Source organism: Rhinatrema bivittatum, chromosome 1, assembly GCF_901001135.1.
Source record: "Rhinatrema bivittatum chromosome 1, aRhiBiv1.1, whole genome shotgun sequence".
Classification (NCBI taxonomy): Eukaryota; Metazoa; Chordata; class Amphibia; order Gymnophiona; family Rhinatrematidae; genus Rhinatrema; species Rhinatrema bivittatum.
In genome coordinates this window covers 330,852,983-330,878,852 of record NC_042615.1, presented here as the reverse complement: position 1 = coordinate 330,878,852, position 25,870 = coordinate 330,852,983, and the positions used below count along the sequence as shown (strand labels likewise).

The window sequence follows — 25,870 nt, the reverse complement described above, 5'->3', positions numbered from 1 at the left end:
CAAATCGGGCAGGCAATTTCCGGAACAACCATAACAAATGAGCTCTTTACCGAAAATGACAAGTTACCACTCCCCTTCCTCAGGAAATCTGCAGAGAACAGGAGAAATGGGGGGAGCCTGGCGTAGACAGCAAAGCAGCATGTGGAGAGAAACTGCAAAGGGGCTGCAATAATACACAAAATTCAGTCTGCAGCTGTGATTCCAGGATTTGGGAATCACTCAGCTAAGGATAGAGTGAGGATATATACGTCATGGAGCTGAGACTTAATAGGGAGAGGGAGCAAAGAGTGCTGGGGTCAAGAGAGAGACTGAAGGGGAAGTGTGCAGGGTCATCTCTGGTGGGGGGCAGGTGATGGTGACAGGTGGGAGAAAAAGAAAATGTGGATTAGTTGGGTGGGGGTTTGGAAGAGAGAAAACAGATACATATTATTCCATTCCTTCCCCCTCCCCAACAGCAATCTCAGGGTGACCACAACTCAAAAGTTCCCAGATATGAAAATTAGTTAAACAAGTAAATTGCAGAGCAATTCTCTTACAGTACTTTTTTTTTTCTAATTAACTGCAACAATTTTCTTCTTGTTCATTTCATGTCTTGTTTTAGTTTTTTAGCTGTTAAATTTGGTATGCACTTATACTAATGAAGATACTTTGTCATTTCTTCTCTTTTTGTTTTCCATTTTTATCCTAGTTTCATATAAGGACTTAGGAGACTGATCTTACAAAATTGTCTTATCTGCGCATATTTGTCCGTCCACCTAATAACTTTTGAACCATTCATCCAATTTAATTCAAATGTAGGCCATAGATAGTAGAGCACCCAGTACCCTCCTTAGAGTCACTTTTTCTTTTTTATTTCCTGTAGTGAAACAGACCATAAGAACAGAGACATACGGGCCAATCCTGTAAAGTGCGGCTGCATTTACCCTGCTCCTAAGCCGCTTTTAACTCACGTTCCGGCCGCGTTAGCCCTTCCTGCGATCCCGAATCCCCTTTAACCTACTCCTACCGCGTCCTAAATTCCCCGGGTAACCCCTTCCGCCCGCGGCATGTATATTGCATGCAAACGAGCGAATTAGCGCGATATTGCATGCAAACGAGCGAATTAGCTATTCCCCTAGCATCCCGCAACCCGCGCCCCGACTAACGCTACCTTTCCCTGCCGCTTTGTCGCGCGTTTAACCTGCAAACTTACCGCCTACCCTGACCCAGGCGGTAGAGGCAGGGGTCAGGGTAGGTGGCAAGCTTTCCCCCAGCCCCCGCTCACCTGCCCCGGCCGCGATCATGGGTGCCGGTCTCCGTGGCAGCCCCAGTCCTCTCCCCTGCTCCCGAAGCCAAAAAAAAAAAGCTTTTTTTTTTTTTTTGGCTTCGGGAGGAGGGGAGAGGACTGGGGCTGCCACGGAGACCGCTTTCCCCCCGTGCAAGTAAGTTGTTTCGCCGCTTGTCTCTTCTCCCCCCTCCCGGAGCAGGGCGCGAAAAGCCGCCTTGCTCCGGGAGGAGGGGGGACACTGACAGCGGCGAAGCTTTCCCCCAGCCCGGACACCGGCGAAGCCAGAAGATAGCGGCGGAGAAACGGCGAAACGACTGTCAGTGTCCCCCCTCCTCTCGGAGCAGGGCGCGAAAAGCCACCTTGCTCCGGGAGGAGGGGGGACACTGACAGCGCACAAGCAGCGATGGAGAAACGGCGAAACGACTGTCAATGTCCCCCCTCCTCTCGGAGCAGGGCGGAAAAGCCGCCTTGCTCCGGGAGGAGGGGGGACACTGACAGCGGCAAACCTTTCCCCCAGCCCGGACACCGGCAAAAAACTTACTTTTTTGCAGCCACGAGCACGAACACGATCTGGCCTGCCTTAGCTCCTCCCGACAAGATGGCCGCCTGCACGGGGAAAGCGTGCAATTGGCCGCTGAAGACGTGACGTCACGACATCACGTCTTGAGCGGCCAATTGTACTCTTTCCCCGTGCAGGCGGCCATCTTGTCGGGAGGAGCTATCGGAGCCAGATCTTCGCGTTCCTGCTCGTGGCTCATGGCTGCAAAATTGTAAGTTTTGCCGGTGTCCGGGCTGGGGGAAAGTTTTGCCGCTGTCAGTGTCCCCCCTCCTCCCGGAGCAAGGCGGCTTTTCGCGCCCTGCTCCGAGAGGAGGGGGGACACTGACAGTCGTTTCGCCGTTTCTCCGCCGCTGTCTTCTGGCTTCGCCGGTGTCCGGGCTGGGGGTAAGCTTCGTCGCTGTCAGTGTCCCTCCTTCTCCCGGAGCAAGGCGGCTTTTCGCGCCCTGCTCCGAGAGGAGGGGGGACACTGAAAAGTCCTTTCGCCGTTGCTTCTGCGCTGTCGCCGCCGTTGCTTCCTGGTATCTGTCATTTCAAATGACATTTGAAATGACAGATACCAGCGTGGCGTGAAGCCTTAGGCCCGCGCACCCAGGATCCTGTATAGGCGCTCTATCCAGTATCCTGGGTTGCGCGGGACTAAGGCTTTTCGGACGCGGCTTACATTTACATATAATTAGGCTTCAGGATCGCGCGGTAGGTGAGCTGCTCTGTGCGGGCGGTAACCGCGGGTGCCGTAGGCACTAACGCAGCTCTTCCTACCGCACGATACAGGATTGGCCCGATAATTAGGAGTTTACCACGCCTAGGCACTGTTTCTGCTGCTGTGCCCCCCCCCCCCCCCCCCCGGGTAAGGGCAGACAATGAGGCTGATGCAATATTGGCAAACCGAAAATGGGCACTCATGATTGGGTGATCCATCTCTCCCGGGCGCCCAATTTAATGTTAAAATGAGCTGCTGCGGTAAAAAGGCACACGGGGAAATTGTGTGTTCCTAGCGCCTCTTCGTGACGATACTAATAAGAGGAATCACAGAAAGCAGGAAATTTTGTTTTTTTTCCAGTGAGCCCTTGAGCGTGGTAGCCCTTTATGCCAGCCCTGGGTTCGTGTAAAATTTGCCGCATTGCAATGGGTGCATTGGCTGCGTGGGAAATTTTTCGAATCCCGGGGATTAGCTAATCGCCTCAACTACATGTACTTTACATGTAATGAGTGCTATTACCTACACACTCGATTGGACACACGTTTTGGACGTGCTAAACCCCATATTGCCTCAGGGGTTATGGATGCACATACAAAACACACGTCCAGTCCCGTGTTAAGCTGTGCGCTGGCCACGATGTATGATATTGCATCGGCTTGATAGCAGGAGGTGTAAGGGACAGTCCCACGGTTTGCTGTGTCAGCTCAGGCATAGATTCTGTGGCAAAAACTAGAAAATTGTGAAGCACATTGGCAAACATTTTCCATCTTTCATATTATAAAAATTAAGCAATCTTCCAACCTTGCTTGTGTCTTTATAATTTTTTTTTTCTTGGGTGAGGAAAAGGGATCTTAAGTATTAGTACAGGAAGAAAATTTCAGGGATAGGCAAAAGATAAGGAGAGGGTGGGAGGGCCAGGGATGGTGAAAGAAAAGGAGGACTAGGCATGGGTTGAGAAGGTGAAAGGACTGTGGATGGAGGGAGGAGTATCAGAAGAAAGGAAAACTGGGGATGGGGAAGATTGAGAAAGGGAGGAAAATCTGGGATGGGAAGAAAGGGAGAGAGGTTCTGGGATTGGGAAGGGGACTAGGAAATGGGGGATTAGTGCGTCCAAAACGTGCATCCAAACCAGTATGTAGCTAATAGCACTCATCACATGTAAATGCCATGTTGATAAGGCAATTAGCTATTGCACCCTGATGTAAAAAATAACCGTGCACCCAACACGCACATTTTAACCCTCAAAAATTAACGCCAGCCCTGGAACTGGCATTAAGTTTTGAGGAGTCCCAAAACTAGAACTAAAAAGCAGAAAATACTGCTTTTCTACGGATCCTCCGACTTAATATTGTGGCAGTTTTAAGTCCGAAGAACCACAGAAAGCAGCAACCTGGGAAAAAAAATGTCTTGACAGCAGTCAGGTTAGTCCATTTTCTTAACCCGCTCACAACCTCTTATCCGATGCCTAGGAGGTGCTAGGGATGCACAATTTCCCTTTGTGCCTCCCTTTTAATGCAGTGGCTCAGCCTTCTGCATCGTGCACCCAGGAGAGGTGGATGGGCATGTGTTAGGTAAGCGAACACTCAGTCATGAGCACCCATTTTTCATGCACACATATTGCATCAGCCTGATAATGAATAATGTCGTAACAATATGCTCTTTAATCTACAAATCTGCTTTTAGGAAGATAGACTGAAGGTAACAGACCAAGGGACCTATTTATTAAGCTGTGTAATCACAGTAATATGCGGTAATTACAAATAATGTGTATTATGTGCCAATTAACGTGTGTTATTTGCCAGTATCAAGTATAATTTGATGATTTCACAGCTTAGCTCTACAATAAATCAGATGCAATGTGAGAAATTCTTACAATGCAGTTCTTTATTATACAAAAAGAATTATGTGGCTTGTGGCTAACTTCACACGCCATGTTATTCCAGGAGTTTCACTAGGCTGAGGTGCCTGCTGATGCTCTTACAGTTAGCTTGTTAAAGAAGCCACAAGCCCCAATTAATTGCTCCCTCCCCTGCCCCCAAGCAAAACACTCCCCTTCTGGTGGTTTGTGGGATGCCTCCTTATCCCACTTGGCAAGCCCCACCCCCAACATGGCTTAACCCCACCTTACTGAAAGAAAAATACTCCCCATTCCCAGGATACCCCACTGGCTTCCCCCAACTCACCCAAAGAAAGACAGTGGGCCAAAGGGGCAGGAGTGCCAGCTGACCCAGAGTGCCCTATGCCCTGTGTGTTCAGGAAGAAGATCCTTGGGTCAGCCAGGACCATTTTGAAATTCATCACCGCAGGGCAGGAGCAACAGAGGTGAGCTGCAGGAAGAAGAGGAGGAAACAATCTATACTGTAGATACACAATGTTAGGTTCCATGTTAGGAGCTATCACCCAGGAAAGAGATCTAGGCGTCATAGTGGATAACACATTGAAATCGTTGGCTCAGTGTACTGCGGCAGTCAAAAAAGCAAACAGAATGTTGGGAATTATTAGGAAGGGAATGGTAAATAAAACAGAGAATGTCATAATGCCTCTGTATCACTCCATGATAAAACCGCACCTTGAATACTGTGTACAATTCTGGTCACCGCATCGCAAAAAAGATATAGCTGCACTGGAGAAGGTAAAGAGAAGGGCAACCAAAATGAAAATGGGGATGGAACGGCTTTCCTATGAGATAAGGATAAAGAGGTTAGGGCTGTTCAGTTTGGAGAAGAGACGGCTGAGGGGGGACATGATGGAGGTCTACAAAATCATGAGAGGACTAGAATGGGTAAATATGAATCTGTTGTTTACTTTTTCAGACACTAGAAGGACTGAGGGGCACTCCATGAAGTTAGCAATTAGCACATTTAAAAAAAAATTGGAGAAAATTCTTTTTCAGTCAACACACAATTAAGTGCTGGAATTTGTTGCCAGAGGATGTGGTTAAGGCAGTTAGCTTAGCTAGGTTTAAAAAAGATTTGGACAAATTCCTTGAGGAGAAGTCCATAAATCGCTATTTGACTTAGGGGATAGCCACTGCTTATTACCAGCATTGTAGCATGGGATCTATTTAATGTTTGGTTACTTGTATCCTGGATTGGCCACTGTTAGAAACAGGATGCTCGGCTTGATGCACCATTGGTCTGACCCAGTATAACAACTTCCTATGTTCTTAAGATGGAGGATACCCCAGAGGGAGGGGGTAATCATTATATTGGGTGGAGAGAAGGCTTTTGTGGCCAGGGATGGAGTTAAGTCACAGAGGGGAGACCTTCATCTTGGGGATGGGGGATATTAATGATGTGCAAAGTGAGGGAAAGAGAGCGTCTCATGGATCACCGGGTTGGGGGGGGGGAGGGGGAGATGTTTATGCCAAGGTATACAAGAGTGAGGGGGTAATTAGTTTGAGCTGGAGCCTTTGAGATGGCTGCCCTGGGATGGGTCAGATGTCATTTTCTGTTACCAGAGGCAGGAACATTGTTTCCCAGCCTTGGCAATGCAAGTAAATTTACTGTGGGTACTGTAGTTTAGTAAATCCCATAGTAAGTAACTCACAGTAAAACAGCGCGTAACATATTGTTCTCCAAGTTGACATTATTGATTTCAGAGAGATGAGGGAGAAACATTTATAGCAAATGCCCTTTCTCTTCTACTTCCCTTCAAAAAAAAAATAATAGACCAAAATTTTGAATTTGGTGTATCTTAACTGTAAATAGTTAAATACTACAGGAAATATGAGCCAGCAAGAGCAGAACAATACTACTTGTCTATTATTGCATATCTAATAAAAAAAATTGCACTTTGCACTTACAATCCTCTGTATATAAATACCAAGCATTTGTATGTTGTTCACTCTGTCATGATGAAAATGATCACTTTCCTGAGCATATGGGAAGCTGCAGATGGTGGAGTCGGTGTCCTTCCAGTGTCCTCGCCATGCAGCAGCAAAAATGAGCACGGGAGAAAATATTCTAGGAGAAATAGAAGTTTAATGAGCGGCACATTTTCCATAGAATCAGGAGGAAGCGAGACTTCATGCTGGTAACAGTATCAAAATAAAAAACAAGCAATGCACAAAAACAGCAACAGTTTAGCAACACAAGAAAAGGCAATAAAATATAGCTACAGACATCGTGCAATGAGCAAAATCAGGAAGGATTTAGCAAAACATACAAAATCAGCAGTAAGAATTAGACACAGGGAGTAGGCAAAAGTTTTATTGAAAGCTATTTGGAAGTAGTGGATTTTCAGTTTTCCTGAACGTATGGTAATCAGCAGTGTTTCTGAAGGATACAGATGGGGCCCACAATAGAAAAGGCCCTTCCACAAATGGTCTGCAAATGGGAAGATTTAATAGTGGGGACTACTAACAGACCCTTATCCACAGATCTTAATGGGCAATGGAGAAGATACTGTAGTAATTTATAAGTCAGATAACCTGGACCTTTGACGTGAAGCGTTTTGAAAACCAAAGTGATGACTTTGAACTGTATCCGATACTTTACAGGAAGCCAGAGAAGTTGCTGAAGTATGGGAGAACTATGCTGTCTGATAGGATGAGAGACAATAAGACGCACCCCATCATGTATTGAGACAGCCAATGTAAAGAGAGTTACAGTAGTCCAAGGAGGTCAGGATCAATGCCTGACCTACTGTTCTGAAATTGGCCATGGGCAGGAGGTATTTCAAAGGACAGAAGGATCGAAGCTTGAAAAAGGCTGACTTGATGATGGCTTTGAATTGGGGCTTAAAACAAAAAAGTGGGGTCTAATATGACGCCCAAGACTCAAATGACAGTGACAAATGCAAGAGGTGATCTGTTTACAATGATCTCTGAAACATCAGTGGGAGGCGGTGTTTGACTCAACCGCAGGACTTCGGTCTTGGCTAGGTTAAGAGTTAGGCCATTTTACTTAAGCCAAGAATTGATGGCGGTGATACAACTGGCTATATTCAGGTGTACAGAGGCGATAGAATCAATAATAGCAAAAACTAGCTGGATGTCGTCAGCGTAGATTTTTAAACTTGTCCGCAAAGGAAGAAATGATGGAACATAATGGTGCCAGGTACAAGTTAAATAACATAGACGAGAGGGCCAAACCCTGCAGGACCCCTCTTGTTGGAATTTTCCTAGATGAGATAGCCTGAGCAGATCTTATTTGAAAGCGTTGCCCTACTTTTATCTTATTTGTCTTCCCCTATCATCTTTTCATGTTAGGTTTCCTTAGGTCTGTCCTGCTGTCAATCTTTATCTCTTTGCTGTGTCTTTTCTTCATGACCCTTCTCTTCATCGTTATCCCCTTCTCTTTGCTTTTCTAATTTCTCGTCAGCTCCCATCCCCCTACATATTTCATCTTTATCTCTACTTTACTCTCTCTTACCTATCCATCTCCCCTCACAGTTTTTCACAGTTCATCATCCACTTTCCGACCCCCTCATCCTTCCAATTTGTCTCCATATTTAAGAACAGGCAATGCAGGCAACTGGTTCCAGTGTCAAGTTTTTATAGGTGCTGGAATGTCGCTGCCACTGCTATGCCTCCATCCAGGTCTGCTGCTGCAGCGCTACTTGTCCATTTTAGTGGCACCAGCCCCTACAGCAGCTGCAGCAACTAGAGATAGAAAGTTCAGTGCAGGGCCTTCTGTAGCCATCACATGCTGACAGGCCCTTTGCTGCTTCAGATTTTTCATGGGTTTCTATGGTAACCACAAGCCTGTGTGGGAGGAGGGGGCAGGGCCTGTCAGTGCACCATGGCTGACAGGCCATTGCTGCTACTGCTTCAGGGCCAAATGAAGACAAATGGCGCCATGACTTGGAGGTGAGGGAGGGACACCCTGAGAGAGGAGGGTTTGGGCAGGGATGACAGAAGAGAAGCAACCCTTCCCACTATTTTCTGTAGGTGCACCCAAATAAAATTCGGCCCTGTCTGTCATGTATTGTCTTTTTAGATGTCAGAAGAAGGGCCATATGTGGTCCAGAAAGCTCACACACATTATGTTTGCATAATTTTTACATTGCCTTAGCAGAGGAATCACAATGTACAAAGAATCAAGTGTTCTCTAGGACCAGTATGGCTATTAGTCCTCTGCAATATGTTGGCCAATCAGCCCCTCTTGATATGACAAAAGTGAAGTGTGTGCAATATTTCCTTCAGGAGATGTCATTCATGTCTTGTAATTTTAGAGTGCCGGAGTATTTGATACATTAAAAATTGAAAGGACCATGATGTTTTCCAGTCAGATAGCAATTGTCCTGGTATTACTTTCTTAGATCTTACCTTCCCCAAATAAGCTAATGCTATAACTATAGTGCATTGTTATTACTATTTATACTTGTATTATTTGCATGCAGTAATTAACTTTTTTTTCTGTAGGCTTATTAATCATGTGCACTTGACCACAATTCATCTTGGTCACTGGACAATTAATCCTTATCAGTTTGATCTTTCCAGGTGATATTTGTGGGAGAGCCAGGAATTGATAGCGGGGGACTATCCAGTGAGTTCTTCACTATAATTTCACGGGAACTCTCTTGTCCTAAGGCAAATATATTCAGGCAGTTTGAGGACTCTGGCCTGGTTTGGTTCCCAAGCCACGTAAGTATTAAAATGTTTGTACTGCCTCTCTTTCCTGCACTAATTTTATTTGTAGCCTTATATATATACATGATTTTATTTACATTGTCGCTGCACATCCATTGTTCTTGTGGAGCTTCACTTATTTAGTGTACAATCAAGGATTAAATATAAGATGCCTTATAACTTGTTATCTTTGCATTCTACTCCTTGGACCAATACCATGCTTCAAGTTTTTAACCCGACAAGGGTGCTGCGGTCTTCACAACCAGGAATACTGGATCACCTTGTCAATTCTAGAGAGCATTTTCAGTGGCAGCCTCACTGCTCTAGAATTCCCTTCCGCCTGAGCTACCTTTGACAGAATGTATGTCGTCATTTAACAGTATGTTAAAAACATTCCTTTCCAGCAAGCTTTTCTTTGAACGGACTTAGTCACTGACACATTAGTTCTGCTTTCGTCTGAATTGGAACTTGATGTTTTTTTAATTTGTTTTTATGTGTTCATATGGGTTTATGTTTTATTATTTGTTTATGTCTTTTGTGAATGTTTGATATGTGCGCTTCTTAGGACTTTGTGCGTAAGCAGGTTATAAATATATAAATGCAGCAGGCTCCCTTAAAGCAGCACCATATCTCACATAAATGTCATTTTTTTCAGCATATACTCAGTGGCTAAGATGCCCACTTACTATAACACATGTGTTAGCACTGTGCATTCGTTGCTGGTGTTGTGACTGTTCAATCCGGAAGTGGATCCTTGGGCCGACCGTCTCGGAGGGACGGACGGGAGGCGGAACACCGCAGTTCAGATGAACCTTCACCTGGAAACCCGTAACCCCTCCAGAGGAGCTGTGGGGGTCCGGGTCGCTAGGACTTAGGAGTCTTCACCCTGGAAGCCCGAGGTCCCCCCAGGAGGAGCCCGTAGGGACCCGGGCCGCTGGGACTTAGGTGAAGCTTGAAGATCCCAAGGAAGGAATACGAACCGGAATCAGGGCAGGCAGCAGACTAGTGGAATGAAGACACGGACCGGAGTCAGGGCAGGCAGCAGACTAGTGGAATGAAGACAAGGACCGGAGTCAGGGCAGGCGGAGGACAAGCAAAGTGGAGGTCACGAACCGAGGTCAAGGCAGGCGGCAAGCAGGAAGAAGTCAGAGTCGTTGGGCAGGCAGAATCCAGGAACCAGGCTAGCAGATGAAACCAGAGTCAGGCAGGCAGAGATCAGGAACCAGGCAAGCAGGAATCAGGAATCAGACGATCCGGAGGGCAACTAGTACTCAGCAGAGAGACCTCGTTGCAAGGCAAGTTGGAATCGCAAAAGACCCTGTTTAAATCCCCTACCCGGCGTCTGACGTCAAAGGGGGCGTGTCTGCATATCCGGGTGCAGACGCCTCAAAACGCGGCCCTTCGCGCGCGTTCCCCCGTCGAGGGGAGGAGTCGATGGCGGCGTCTCCACGAGGAAACGCCGCTGCCATGCGGCCCTGGAGGTCAGAAACCCGGCGGTTCGCGGCGCGGCAGAACAAGGTAGGAGCCCGGTCACTAGGTTAGTGACCGGGATCGTAACAGCTGGAGCGCTAGGGAGATTCAGGGGAGAGTGTGTGCCCTTTGGCCATGGCACGGCCCCAGAGAAGGACTCCGGAGAAGTGCCGAGGCAGGCGATACGTATCCCATCACAGGCGGGCAGGCTGAAGACTCGGGGCACTGACCTCTGCTGAACCCGAATGCACCAGAAGAGACCCAGCAACGCAATGCTGGTCTCTGGGGTAGCCCTTTGGCCACTCCATATCCCTTTTGGACCCGGCGCCTGGAAATGGCAGGTGTGACAGGACGGATAAAGTTCGAGGACAGGCGATGGCATTGGAACAAGGACGAGACGAGGCACTTGGAGACTTAAGCAGGCACTGCCCCTCAGGGCACCCTACACAGCCCCCCATGGGCTGGTCTCGGACCACACTGTCCTACTGCGCACCCTACACAACCTGAAGAGGCCGGTCGCGGACCACGCAGAGAGTGGGGCAAGTGCAGGATTGAAGCTCAGGATGGAAGAGGAATCCGGGCAGCACTTGAAGACAGATCCGACCGGAACGGGGCTCCGATGACTGGGAACAAGACTCAGGCTCAGATTCAGACATGGATTCAAGAAAACTCAGGATATACCTTTTTATGGCATCATTGTTCTTAATCATTTTCAATAAAGGTTTTAAAGTAAGAAGAAATAATAGTGCAGATAGTGGGCACCCTTGCCGGGTTCCCCTCTTAAGTTTGAAACTCTCTGATTGAGCCACATTTACCAAAATGAATGCGGTCGGTTTATTATAAAGCACCTTCAACAGTGCACTAAAATAGCCTGAAGAACATAAGAAATTGCCATGCTGGGTCAGACCAAGGGTCCATCAACCCCAGCATCCTGTTTCCAGCAGAGGCCAAAATAGGCCACAAGAACCTGGCAAGTACCCAAACACAAAGAAGATCCCTGTTGGTGTTTGGGATAGTTGTGGGTGGATTCTTGGGCCAATGCCAGATGACCATGCCCCCGGGGGAAGATCCCGAGAGGGACCACCGGTCAGGCTCAGAGTATGGAGACAGACACACACTACTTCTTTTATTAAACAGTATATTGAACCACCAGAGGTGGCAGTAGTGAGCTGGAAGTGCCCAGCAGGGCTGTAGTCCCTCAGATACTGGAACAGTGATCCTGGATAACTGAGCTGTAGAGAAACTGAATATAGTGAGTAGGCAGAGTATGCAGAGTTCAGGAACAGAACCTTGATGGTAACACTCACACAATAGTCTCTAGCAGTAGTCCAGGTGTTGGAATGAGTTAGGCCCTCGAGGAGCGAGTACCTGGTTCCAGGGAAAGCTCTGAGAGAGAGATGGTGACTCACTGGTGTAGTAGGCAGCGATGACTTCCAGGCAGAAAGAATATTCAGCAACCAGTCTGGGAACATGGGCCCTCGAGGAGCGAGTGCCGGTTCCTGACTGTGACCTGAAAAACAAAGAGAGAGCGAGGCCCCCGAGGAGAGGGTACCCTGGTAAGTCCGAGGAGGCAGAGTAGCTTGGAGAGAGCGAAACTGGTCCGAACCAACTCCTATTCAACTCCTTGCTAACTCGATTAGTAAGTGACTTCTAAGACCTTATATATCCGGTACTGATGACGTCATCTCAGGGGGACGCCCCTGAGGTAAGCGCCACTGCTGGTACATCAGTCGGGGCCGTGCCGCATGCGCACCCTTAGGCCCTTGTGAATCATGGCGGATCGCGGCGTTGAGCCGCTCCGGGGACGCCGGAGGAAAACGGCAGAGGGACGCCGCGGCAGCCAACCTTCCACTTGAGCAAGAGGGAGTTGCCAAAGAGGTGAGGAGAGTGGAGTGGAGACTTCAAGCAGCGACAGTCGCAAAAATCCCATGCTACTGAAGCCAGTAATAGCAGAGGCCATTCCCTAAGTCAACTTGATTAATAGCAGTTTATGGACTTCTCCAAGAACTTATCCAAACCTTTTTTAAACCCAGCTACACTAACTGCACTAACCACATCCTCTGGCAACAAAATGCAGAGCTTAGTTGTGCGTTGAGTGGAAAAGAATTTACTCCGATAAGTCTTAAATGTGCTACTTGCTAACTTCATGGAGTGCCCTGTAGTCCTACTATTATCCAAAAGTATAAATAACCGATACTCGTTCAAGGCCTCTCATGAATTTAAAGACCTCTATTATATCCCCTCTCAGCCGTCTCTTCTCCAACCTGAACAGCCCTAACCTCTTCAGTCTTTCGTCATAGGGGAACTGTTCCATCCCCTTTTTCATTTTGGTTGCCCTTCTCTGTACCTTCTCCATCGCAACTATAACTTTTTTGAGATGCGGCGACCAAAATTGTACACAGTATTCAAGGTGCAGTCTCACCATGGAGCGATACAGAGGCATTATGACATTTTCAGTTTTATTAAACATTCCCTTCCTAATAATTCCTAACATTCTGTTTGCTTTTTTGACTGCTGCAGCACACTGAGCCGATGTTTTTAAATTATTATTCACTATGATGCCAAGATCTTTTTCCTGGGTGGTAGCTCCTAATATGGAACCTAATATCATGTACCTACAGCATGGGTATTTTTCCCTATATGCAACACCTTGCACTTGCCCACATTGGCATTCAAATGGCAGTTGAAATTTAATCTTCCAGTCTCGCAAGGTCCTCCTATAATGTATCACAATTCGCTTGTGATTTAACTGCTATGAATAATTTTGTATCATCTGCAAATTTGATAACCTCACTCGTCATATTCCTTTCCAGTTCATTTATAAATATATTGAAAAGCACCGGTCCAAGTACAGATCCCTGAGGCACTCACCTGTTTACCCTTTTCCACTGAGAAAATTGACCATTTAACCCTACTCTTTGTTTCCTGTCTTTTAACCAGTTTGTAATCCACAAAAGGACATCACCTCCTATCCCATGACTTTTTAGTTTTCTTAGAAGCCTCTCATGAGGGACTTTGTCAAACATCTTCTGAAAATCCAAATATATTACATCTACCGGTTCACCTTTATCCACATGTTTATTCACCCCTTCAAAAAAATGTAGGAGATTTATGAAGCAAGACTTCCCTTGGGTAAATCCATGCTGACTGTGTCCCATCAAACCTTGTCTATCTAAATGTTTTGTGATTTTATTCTTTATAACAGTTTCCACGAATTTTCCCCAGCACTTAAGTCAGGCTCACCGGTCTATAGTTTCCCGGATCACCCCGGATCCCTTTTTAAATATCAGGGTTACATTGGCCATCTTCCAATCTTCAGGTACATCGTATGATTTTAATGATAGGTTACAAACTTTTACTAATATGTCTGAAATTTCATTTTTTAATTCTTTCAGAAACCTGGGGTGTATACCATCTGGTCCAGGTGATTTACTACTCTTTAAGTTTGTTAATCAGGCCTTCCACATCTTCCAGGTTTACCGTGATTTAATTAAGTTGATCTGAATCATCACCCATGAAAACCTTCTCTGGAATGAGTATCTCTCCAATATCTTCTTCAGTAAACACTGAAGCAAAGAAATTATTAAATCTTTCCACGATGGCCTTATCTTCTCTAAGTGCCCCTCTAACCCCTTGATCTTCCAATGGTCCAACTGACTCCCTTGCAAGCTTTCTGCTTTGGACATATTTTAAAAAGTTTTTATTGTGAGTTTTTGCCTTTATGGCCAACTTCTTTAATTAATGCTCCCATTTCTCAAGGAGATACCCATATGAGATTGCTAGTACATCACATTTGTGTTGCTGCTAGATGTGAAATCGCCAAATTCTGGCAAGTTATTGGAGTCCCATGTTTAGCTGATGTTACAAGCAGGCTGGAACAAGTATATTGCATGAACAAGATTACTGCCTCTAAAAGCAAATGTATGAGCAAGTTTGAACAAGTTGGGTCTCCCTACATCTGTTGGCGAACATCTATGGCAGAAACTCAATGATTGTTTTCCATTTCTTCTTATGTTAGATGGGCTTTAGGTATTGCTCCTTTGTGAATTTTTCTTGTATGTGTGATTATTGATGCATATCAGCAGGGTGGGGGGGGGAAGGATGGGTGGTTGATATCTGGTTATGAATATTGTCGATTGTGCTGTACTTTTCCAGGTTCAGTATGTAGAAGGGGATTTCTGCTGTCTATTTTTCTTAAAATCTACTTTATCCTGGCCTTTTGGCTATTGGGCAAGTTTGTTTGTATAGTCATGTGTTTTGCTGTATCAGAGTAGAATGACTGACATGTTATTAATATCTGGTTTTGGTACTCTGTTGCTTGTGATTTTGGTATGTGAACCTTAATAAAAAATTTCAGTGGAAAAAAAGAAATCTCCGGTGGTCCAATCTCAACATGTGAAACTTTCGAGAAAGTGAGGCCGTCAATGAGCAAATAATCTATGCGTGAGTGGGATCCATGTGCCCTGGAAATGTATGAATACTCCCTATCCCCAGGATGTAATGTATGCCACACATCTACCAAATCTAGCTTATTACAAACATAAGAAACTCCTTTTGCGGGTTGGTCCCCCATCATGCCTTTCCCTGAGGATCTATCCAGCTTAGGGACATGCACATAATTAAAATCCCCTCCCATCAGTATAAGACCTCGAACTTTGGTGGCTATTAATTTCACCAGGTTCGTGAAAAAAGAATGTATATATAGGTTCGGCCCATAGACAGTACATAAGGTTACTGACTGACCAAATAGTATACCTGTTACTATTAAATATCTGCCGTCCAGGTCAGTTATCAGTTGGTTCAATTGGGAAACAACTTGCTTCCCAATTAAAATGGCTTTGTTGTGTTTTATTATGTTATTTATGAATGTTTTATTGTAATCTGCTCAGTACAGCTGGACTGCTATGGGGGGAGTAGAAGTACTTTTAACTAAATAAATAACCACCTGCATTAGGTGAGCAGTGGAGGAGAGAGAGATTGACTGCGTTGGGATGGGGGTAGGGAGGTGCACTTGCCAGGGAGGAAGTTCATTCATCGTGTAATCCTGCTGTCCCCATCCCCATCCCCACAACAAAAACTATTGGAGGTGCAGAAGGGAGTACACGATGAATGCATTTTGCCCTTGGTGAGTAAGGCCTGGAGGAATTTTTACATCCTGTGCGCGAGTTGTCCAAACCCCACATCTGAAGGGAAGATCTCAAAGTTCGTATTCAACATCATCTGTCAATAATTCTTACATTAGTTGTGTCACAAAATACAGGGCAAATACAGCTCCTAGTGCTCCGCACAGCAGTTAAATCATGAAAACAGATTTTTTTTCAGTAAAAATCAGTAGAAACTGAAAAGGAACCGCTTTAAAGGTGTAGGAATCTAAAATACAAAGTATTTGGTACTCCATATGTGGGTGCCAATATCCTGATTTCCTTCAATCTAATGTGCCAATGACTGTCCCAAACTGAGAGGGGTGGACTGGAGAGTTTGACTGGGAGATGATGCTGTTTGTTGACACGATTAGAACAAAGGGACATGGACTGTAGCTTATGGATCCTCTTTTTTTTTTTTTTTAATCTTTTTTAATGTAGGACCCAGCCGGAAATGACACCTTTTTCCTGATTGGGATTCTCTTGGGTATGGCCCTATACAATGCCTGCAAGGCTGATTTCCATTTCCCACTGGCTCTCTACAAAAAGCTCCTTAATATGCAGCCAACATTGGAGGACTTAAAAGAATTGTCCCCTACGGTAGAAAGGTATGGTGAGCAGGCCTGCGCCATTTAACCCGTCCTTTCACTAATCTTTTTTTTTGTAGCAGAACGCCTTTCCTCTCTGTATCCAAAACAAGCACACACACGCACATGCAGGCATATTTCTGGTGAAGCAAGCAATGCTAACTAGATTTCTTATGCAGGGACCTTCTAGGTCTCCACTATCCATTTGTTTCCCTAGCTCAGGCCATGGGTTAGATGGGCAGGGTAATTTGCTGTCATCCCTTGCAAGCACCCTCCTCCTGTGAGGCTGCCTTGGTTGGTTAGGTAGTCTGCGTGAAAGCAGACAGAGCACCAGGAGGAGTACGGCACTTTGAGTTTGCAGTTTGTCAGAGCTGGAAAATCAGGAGAGGACTGGAGTTCTGTCCCCATTTATGGACCCCCACAGCCTGATACAGAGGAGGGGGCATATTTCTGACCAGTACCCCCCCTGATTTGGCAGGAAATGTCTCTGGGAGTGGAGAAGATTTTTGTGAAGAGTGATTTTTTTGTGTGCAGAACCTGATCCTGTCTCAGGAGGAATTTTTCCCCTGCAGGGAAGAGGGTCAGGGCACAAGAACCGTGGTTCCCTGCCTTCCCTACCAGGAGGAACAGCTGTGACCTGCTAGCAGAGAAATGAGAGGGATTTTTGAGAATAATTTGTTCCTGTTTAGTTCTTCTTTTCACTGTCTGGATGGTAGAATTTTGCATTTGTTCTCATATGCAGCTCTCCATTTCAGATTCTTCTCAACCAGAAATTTCCAAGGATCTTCTGAAAGCATTTGTTTTGGAAGGTCTCTAGCTTGTGAGCTAGTGCTGCCCGCTCAAGAGTTCTGCCCCTGATTTGCTTACATTCGTAATTGGGAGAATGTTTAACTAGGAAGAATTGGGAAAAAAAAGCCCCCCAAGCTTTAAAATTGAAAGACTTGATTATTTGAGTGTGTGTGTGTGCATAGTTTATGAGTATTGTATTCCTGATATCAAGGTTAGGTTGATTTGTTTTGGAACAGCCTAAATTTTGTGTAAAATAAATTTCAATTCATAATTTGTTAAACTGGCTGGCGTTGCCATGCAGAGAGACCTGGCTTCGATGCCTGACTCAGGTCCTCTGCTCACTGGATCAGGCCCAGGCTGGGGATACTGTGGAGACAGCGTTCACAGCCCCTGAATCATCGCTGTGATGGCTGCGCTAGATGGGAAGAGGGGAGCTAAAAGTTAGGACACCCCTGGCTAGTGTTGAAGGGCCCAGATATTTTTCCTATTCTCCTTTATATATTTTGATTTGTAAAACATTAACCCTAATGCTTCTGGAAAGGAGATTTATTTATTTATTTGATGAGTTTTATATACCGTTATTCGGGTGAGCCATCATAACGGTTTACAAAAGTATACAATATCTTGAAACTGAGCATTAGTAAGAACAGTAAACAGATTCTTAACAAATGTGTAGTAGTATAGAGACATTTGAACCATTGTTTCCACTTTTGTTATTGTTCATTCCAGGAATCTCCAGTTTTTACTTGATGAAGAAGACGATGCTGATATTGAAGACTGGAACCTGTATTTCAATGTAAGAATTTGTTTTAAAAAAACAATTTCTTTTAATTTTTATAATTTATTTTTTTTTAGTTAACATTTGGTTACTGCCATAGGCTAAAGGCATTGGAAGGTTAAAACTCAGATTGCTAGCACCAGAAAATTGTCTTTCTTTTGTCAAAAGAGCAGATACTGCACAGGCAGCAGTGTGCGCTTTCAACCCCCCCTCCGTAACTCCATACTTGAGCTTTTACTGGCTCTGAATAGACCACAGAGGGCCAACCCTACAGGGGTGCGGGGCCTCCCCCCCCCCCCATAAACTTGTTCATTTCTTCTCCTTTCCCTCCCTCCCCCATCCCAGTATGATCTGCTCCTCCCCCCAATATGATCCTTTCCCAGCCCTCCCCCACTGGGGCAATCTCCTCCCCTTTCCCTCGAGCAGGAGAGCAGACCTTCTTGTCTGCACCTGCCTCCTTCTTTGCTAAGTGAATCTAAAGTCCGAACGTACAGGCCCTGTAGCCTTGTGGGATCTACCCGCATCGTGTGTTCAGACTAACAGATTGAAGTTGGCAGTGGCAAATGCAGTGCAGCTTTCCTGTTGCCTATGGGAGGGAGGGAGAGATTGCATGGGGGTAAGGGAAAGGGAATTAGGGGGAGGATCATGCTGGAAGGGGCAGAGACCACTTGCCGATGACATATCAAAGTGCAGGAGCCTCCAAAAGTACAGGCCCCTGGGCAGTCTTCCTGATTTTCCTTTCCCTTGTAGTGCTCCTGGGACAACATTTTGAGTGAAAAGACAATTAAGTCTTAGTGCTCATCCAGTCTGATCTCTCTACTGAGGTTTTCAGATTGAAACAAATTGAGATGGTGGCTTTTGTGATGTGGACATCTATCTACCAATAAGGACAAGTATCGGCTCTATTCACATAGGCCAAGCACCAACTGCATCACTATTGTCCCGGGTCATATTCAAACAGCACTGCCAAGGTCCATGGCTCAATCCACTGCACCCTCTGCTCACAGCAGTTTCGTTTTGGGTATAGGGGGAAATAATGTCTTTGCATGGTATATAGTATGCTATGTTTCTGAAAAGGATTTCTTTTATCTTTGGGAATTTTAGGTGATAACAAGTCAGGAAGAATCTGTTGTGGACCTTGTGGAAAATGGTTCAAACATTCCTGTTTTGAAGCATAACAGGCAAGTTCTTTAATAGCTTTGCTGAATCACTAGCATAAGCTCCTCCCTCTTCCCCCCTTTCTGTTAAAAGAACATTCAATTTCCAGGTAGGTACCTGCCTCCAGCTGGTGACTGAGCAAGCATCTGAAAGACCATGCACAAACCCCTGACTTAGACCAAAATCTGCTCTATCTTAGAAAGTCCCAAGTGCTGGAAAATAAGAGCAAGGAAAACCACTGGGGCTGCCAGTCAGTTTGCAAAAGTAAACACATTAAATGCCAGTGTAGCATATGGGGCATGACTAGAACAATTCTTGAAGCAATGCTTAAGATGTGGTTCTCTCCTTTTTTCTTGCACTGCAGACATACGTCCAAGCCCTATGTAAAATGCTTCTCTCGGGTACTGCATTTGATGACGTGGACTCGAATCTTTGAAAGGTTATGGGAGGTGGACGCATGGAACATCCTCTGTGTCACTTTCACCTTCATCAAGGAGGCTGTTCCTTGCATCCACCTCCCTATCCATGAAGAAATATTTCTTTCCTTAGCGTTCGGGTAGGTCAGTCCCAATGAGCGGGTTATGCACCTCTGCCAGTAGATGGAGACGGAGCAAATGTTGATGTCATGGCCATATAATCCCCTCCCGACATCAGCCTGCCAGTATTCTCTATCTCCAGCAGATAGTGGACATGTATTTCCCTTCGGGGGATTGCCTGTGAGTTAAAAAAAAAAAAAAGAAGAGAAAAGGAAGAAAGAAGTTGGAAAGGAGATATCTGTGTAGCACCATTTCCTCCTGAGATGATACCTTGTGTCCCTCCCTCAGTAGAGTGCATTCAGTCCGGTAGCCTTGATTGGCATGGACCTAAATTCCAATTTGCAGTTGCAGGCTGAGAGAGGCTTGACAGTGAAGGCTTTAGCCCTCTTCTCCCATATCCGGGACCTATTCCTGCTCTCATCGAGGGAGGGCTAAGCTCAGATAAACATTTTTAACTTTAAAAAGTGTCAGTGTCAGGAAGACAACAGGAGAAGGGTCTGTTTCCTCAGTATTCGGCTGTCCCGTTCACATATCTGGGGAGTTCTGAGAGGTGAGGAGAGAGTGCAGGCATGGCGGGTTGAGCAGCTGTTTGGCTAGGACACGCTCCCTGGGTTCTCCCATTTTGGCGCGTGGTAGGCTGCGGGATACTTTCACGCACTTTTTTGCTGCAGGCTGTCGGCTTGCATGTCCGTTCTCGTCTATGTGTGCAATTTGGGAGTTTTCCTTCTGGGCATTCAGTTTGAGCATCCAGTAGGATGAGCAGCCTAGGCGTGTGAGCTTGGATGCTCATTTTTTAGTGTGTCCATTTTAGGTGCTCTTGTATGTGAGGGAAAGCTAGGCGCGAACCTTCATCTGGCTGAACACTTACAGTAAGGAGCTTGCAGTGAAGAAACATAAGCACCTATCTATCTGTGCTGCCTGTCACAGGGCCATTCAGCCAGAGCTTTCTTTAAGCCTCTGTCATCGCTGCCTGGCTGCTTGGGGAGATTTACCTCCTTCCGATTTTGCCGACGATGGTCCATTTCCTCGGTCTGAGGGGAGTGGGACTGAGGGAGACACTGCAAGGGTGTCCCCTCCCCTGATTGGTCCATGGGTCGAGTCCTTAGGGGACACTGGCTTGCAGGAATTCAGGTTCAGGCCTATGGGGCCTGGAATTGACCTGGCCTCCTTTTCCTGGGTGGAATTCTCCTAGGGATTGAAGACATTTCTACAGGGCTGGTGTGCTGAAGCAGCAGTTCCTACTAAAGTAGGTCCAGGCACTCCAAGTGCTCCTCCACCTGTCTCCACAGTCACGCGTCATAGCGCAGTGCAGTGAGACAGAGCTGGAATGTAGGTGGAGCGGGATGATATTGATGATGACGATGGGGGCTTTCCTGGTGAGGAAGGGGACATTAACCCCAGCTGTGAAGCCATATAGAACTCTTCTAAGTTTCTTTCAGAGAGATGAGTTGCCGGGTCTGATATCTCAGACCCTGAAGACCCTCGGAGTGGCCGGGCCTGACTCCTTGGATGCAGAAGGAGGATCCTATTTTATTCATCCTGTGCAAGGCTTCTTGCTTCTTTCCCCTCTTGCATGCAACACAGAAGTTGATTTATCTTGAATGAAATGTGCCAGAAGCGCCCTGTAAAGGATGACGCATCTTAGCGGGTTTATACGCTTAGGATCTGCAGGCCAGAGTGCAGATGTGTTTCCCTAAGGTGGATGCCTTGGTGTGTTCTGTCATGAAAAGTACCGCCATCCCAGTAGAGGGAGGTGTATCTCTGAAGGATGCTCAGAATAGCAGGATTGAAACTATCCTGAAGCAAGCCTTTGAGGCAGTGACAATGAACTTGCAAATTGCTTCTTCTTGTGCCTTTGTAGCTCGGGCTACCTTGTGTCTTTTTCAAGAGTCTGGTGGCATTGGGTCTGATTTGGGACCTATGGTAGAACCAGGGGCTGCTTTCTTGGCTGATGTGGGCTGTAGCTTGGTGCACACAGTCGCCCGAGGAGCTGCTTCAGTTATTGCGGCCAGGCTGCAGCTGTGTCTATGCAACTGGTTCGCAGATACTATTTCAAAGTCCAATCTAACTAAGCTGCCTTTCAAAATCTCACTTTTGCTTGGCAGTGAATTGGAAAAAAATGGCAAGTAAATGAGGAGAGAGACCCAGGTCCCATGTTTCCCAGAGGATAGGAAGCCGGTTTCCTGGACTTCTCGGGCGAGTGGCCGCTGTCCAGACTACCGGCATTTTCAGCCTTATAGGGAAGGTTCTTCCCAACGATCCCATCCCTTCCGCAGATCTCAGTCCTTTTGCCCCCAACGTTCAAAAATTTCTTTGCGATCACCCAGATATCTTCATGGTCTGTCCATGCAACTCCCCACAGAAGAGGGTAGAAGTGGAAGCGACTGTACAATGGCTGTTGATTCTAAAAGTGGTGATCCCTGTTCTCAAATCACAGCATCGTGCCCAAGAAGGAAGGTTTGTTTCGGCCTATACTGGATCTCAAGGGCATCAGTTGACATCTACGAGTCATGCATTTCAGAATGGAAATGGTGCGCTCTGTCATAATGGCGTTCAAGCAGGGGAGTACTTCACGTCTCTGGATTTGATGGAGGCGTATCTGCGTATTCCCATCCAGCAGAAACATCAGTGGTTCCTCCAATTTGTCATCTTGGATCGTCATTACCAGTTTCAGGCCTTGCCTTTTGGACTAGCCACAGCACACAGAACCTTTTCCAAGGACATGGTAGTGGTAGCGGTGGCCCTTTGCAAGGAGGACATTCTAGTTCACCCCAATCTGGACGACTGATTGATTTGGGCCACGACATTGGAAGAAAATCTTCGTGGTTCCTGCAGGGTGATTTCCTTGCTACAGGAACTAGCTGGGTGGTGACTCTGGCCAAGAGCAATTTGCAGCCATCACAGACCCTAGAGCAGGTCTAGGATTCAATATGATACAAGGCCAGGCAGAGTGTTTCTGCCAGAGTCTTGGATCCATATAGTGATGCTGCTAATCCGATCACTGTGGAACTCTCTTCATCCGACCGTGAGGTCTTATCTACAGGTCCTGGGGTTGATGGCTGATGCATTAGAAGTGGTTCCCTGGGCGAGGGCATATATGCGCCCTCTTCAGTGCACCTTGCTCTTGTGATGGAGTCCGCAGTCGCAGAACTATGCAATGAGGCTGCTCCTTCCGTTAGAGGTGAGATCCGTTAAACTGGTGGTAATTCGTGGACCATTTCAGGAAGGGAATTTCCCTGATGATGCCGAATTGGTTTGTACTCACAACAGATGTGAGCCTCCGGGGCTGGGGGGCTCACTTTAAGTAGTTGGTGGTGCAAGGGCACGATAATGCAGCGGAGCAGCAGTGGAACATCAACGGACTGGAGGCACAAGCAATTCAGTTGGCATGCCTGTGGTTCACCAAGCAGCTAGAGGCTCGACTGGTTCAGAAAGTGACAACGGTGTCTTACATTAATCATCAGGGTGGAACCAAGAGTCGACAGATGACGGAGAAGATAGATGCGCTCATGATATGGGCAGAGTAGCATCTCCTAAGCAAATCTGCCTCTCACATTGCTGGAAAGGACAGTTTCAGAGAACTGATAAGAATGGGGGACTTGTATGGCTCAAGAGAAACAACCATAAACTTGCTGGGCAGACTTGATGGACCTTTGGTCCTTTTCTGCCATCATTTCTATGTTTCTATATATTGTGATGGTTATTATATCCCCTGGGAAAGGTTGGGGCAGGAAACCTGGGTGGAAATCTCAAAACCAAAGAAACCCCAGGTTAGGGGAAGAGATCCTGCTCTGAAAAGTACTGGGAGAGGGGGAGGGGAGGTGAACTGAGAGGGAGGGACTGCACAACCGACACCTCATCAAGAGGGTGGGAACATCCAGGTGGACTGGGAGAAGCCAGGGAGGTGGCCTGACGAAGGGGCTGGACAGGAACAGGAAGAAAGACTACAAAAGACAGAGGGAGACATGGAGGAGATGGAGATGGACTTGCTGGAGAGTCCAGACCTGGTACCCCACTGAACCAGTTGGAAGGACTGCCAGTCAAATTGGGGTCCATGAGTTTGAAGCCAAGGGAGGCCCAGTATAACTGGGTGTGTTGAATGTTTTAAAACATATAGGAAAATCTCTTCTTCATGTAGGATTCTCACAGTGAGATGGAAGGTCACCGTGCAGTTCGTGATAGGTCCGGGGAGATGTTCCCCTTGGATAGAGGCTATGCGAAGAGGAACTTCTAGGAGTTGTACTGGGATTTTCAGAAGGTTCACTATGTCATCCATTATGAAGCTGCCACTTGCTCCTGTATCGATGAGAGCAGTGGTGGCGAAGGAGCGGGACGCCATAGATAGGGTAACAGGTAGTAGAAGTTGGGGTCCGGTGACAGTAGCGCCCAAGTTTGGGACCCCCGCCGGGCTTAGGCCTTGAAGCTTTCCGGATGGACCAGATAGGACTACCTCAGATGTCCGAAGGCACTGCAGTAAAGGCAGAGGCTCTGCTTCTTACACTGAAGACGCTCTTCGGAGACAACCGCCCACGGTTGACTTGCATCGGTTCTTCGTTGGAGGGAGGCGGTGCCGGTAGAGCCTTCAGCTGAGGGCTAAGGGCATGTGCTGGGTGTTGAACAGAAGGCCAGGGTGCTTTCACTTTAGGTGAAAGCACCTGTTCAACACACCTGGCCTTCAACGGCAGGGGAGAAGAAAAACTGATACTTCATGCATATCCAGCATAGCTCCCTGCTTCAATGGCAGTGGAGAAGAAAAACAACCAATAAGGGCTGAATAACATAGTCTGGGTAAAACAAATAAGCATGGGTGTAGCTTGATTATTTCGGCGGTTACTATCCCTACTACCCCTAACTAATCAAGCTTGATATTTCACTTGGATGCAGCTCCATCACTGCTCTCTACATTAATGGTGGGGTTGGAACGGAAATAGAACCAAAGAGCTAAGAGAAACAGATAAGAATGAGAAAAAAATGTGTGAAGCTTGCTGGGCAGACTAGATGGGCCGTTTGGTCTTCTTCTGCCGTCATTTCTATGTTTCTATGTTTCTATAGGTGCCATTGTCTGAGGCGATGGCCAATTTTCCCAGTGAGGGAAATCAGGTCCTCTAGAGATATAGGAATCTCAAGGACAGCAAGTTCATCTTTGAGAGCAGGTGATAGACCCTCAAGGTAGAGTGCCCGAAGGCAATCCTCTTGCCATCCCAGTTCCATTGCCAGTGTCCGGAACTCCACCGTGAACTTCGAAAGGGATCTGGAGCCTTGACGAAGGTGGAGTAGGTGATGACCAGCAACCTCCTGATGACCAGGATTTCAAAGGTCTGCTTGAAGGTGGTGATGAACTGGGACAGTTGCATGAGGATGGGGTCAGAGCGCTCCCAAAGTGCAGAAGCCCATGCCAGGGCCTTCCCCTCAAGGCGAGAGAGGATGAAGGTTATCTTTGTTGATTCCTTCAAGAACAAGGAGGGCTGAAGGGCAAATTGCATGAAGCACTGATTGAGGAAGCCTTGGCAGAGGTGTGGATCCCCATTGAATTGAGGAGGTGCTGGCAATGCCAGTGATGCTCTTGGTAGCAGGGTAAAGGTTAGGCCCACTGGATTGGCCATTGCTGCGTCCTGCATTTGAGAGTGGAGTTCCTCTATGGAGGAGGCTAGAGTCTCTATGGCTTGTCATTGTTCTTGAACAGTTGTGGCCGAATGGTCCGTATGGCGGGAGACTCCGCTGAGTCCATGTCCTTGGCAACCTGTTGCACCAGGAGGTGGACCCTTGTCATAGTGCATGATTGGTAGGCTCCCTGGTCGGATCCAGAGAGCGCCTGCCACCAAGAGGTGGAGCACAAGAGGAGACAGAGGCTAGCTGGAGCTTCGCCACTAGCAACCCGGAATTCCCTCGGGTTGAGCCTTTGGGTACCCGGGCCGCCTGGTCTTAGGTGGGCCTCGCAGGATCTTCTAGATAGAAAGTTCAGAGGTGTGCCTACCACGATCAAGGGTGTGCGGTCGATATTCAGGCCAGATGTCCGGGATGCCTGAGAAGGCCAAAAGAGAGTCTATGAATGTATGGCAAGGATCAAGGCCAGATTCAAGGAAGCGTGGTCATCCAATGCAAGGGTCAGAGCCAGTAATCAGTCCGTGGATAGTCAGTCAATGCAAGGGTCAAATACCAGTAGTCAGTCCATGGGTAGTCAGCCAAAGCAGAGGTCAGGTTCCAGGAGACAGTCAGTTGTGGTCGAATTCAGGCAGAAGTCAGTTCCAGGCAGCGTGCAGATGTGGTTTGTTATCAGGCAGAGGTCAGTTCCAGGCAGCGTGCAGACATAG

At 46.8% G+C, this 25,870-nt stretch overlaps 1 protein-coding gene across 1 annotated transcript in view; it reads left to right on the top strand.

The window, feature by feature from the left end:
* Positions 1-25,870, top strand: part of LOC115095690 (probable E3 ubiquitin-protein ligase HERC4) — a 174,021-nt gene that overhangs the window by 129,594 nt on the left and 18,557 nt on the right. The window contains exons 15-18 of the mRNA XM_029609747.1: positions 8,972-9,115; positions 16,153-16,319; positions 17,817-17,883; positions 18,970-19,046. Coding sequence (XP_029465607.1) covers positions 8,972-9,115; positions 16,153-16,319; positions 17,817-17,883; positions 18,970-19,046 — 455 coding nt within the window. The remainder of the gene's footprint in view (positions 1-8,971; positions 9,116-16,152; positions 16,320-17,816; positions 17,884-18,969; positions 19,047-25,870) is intronic.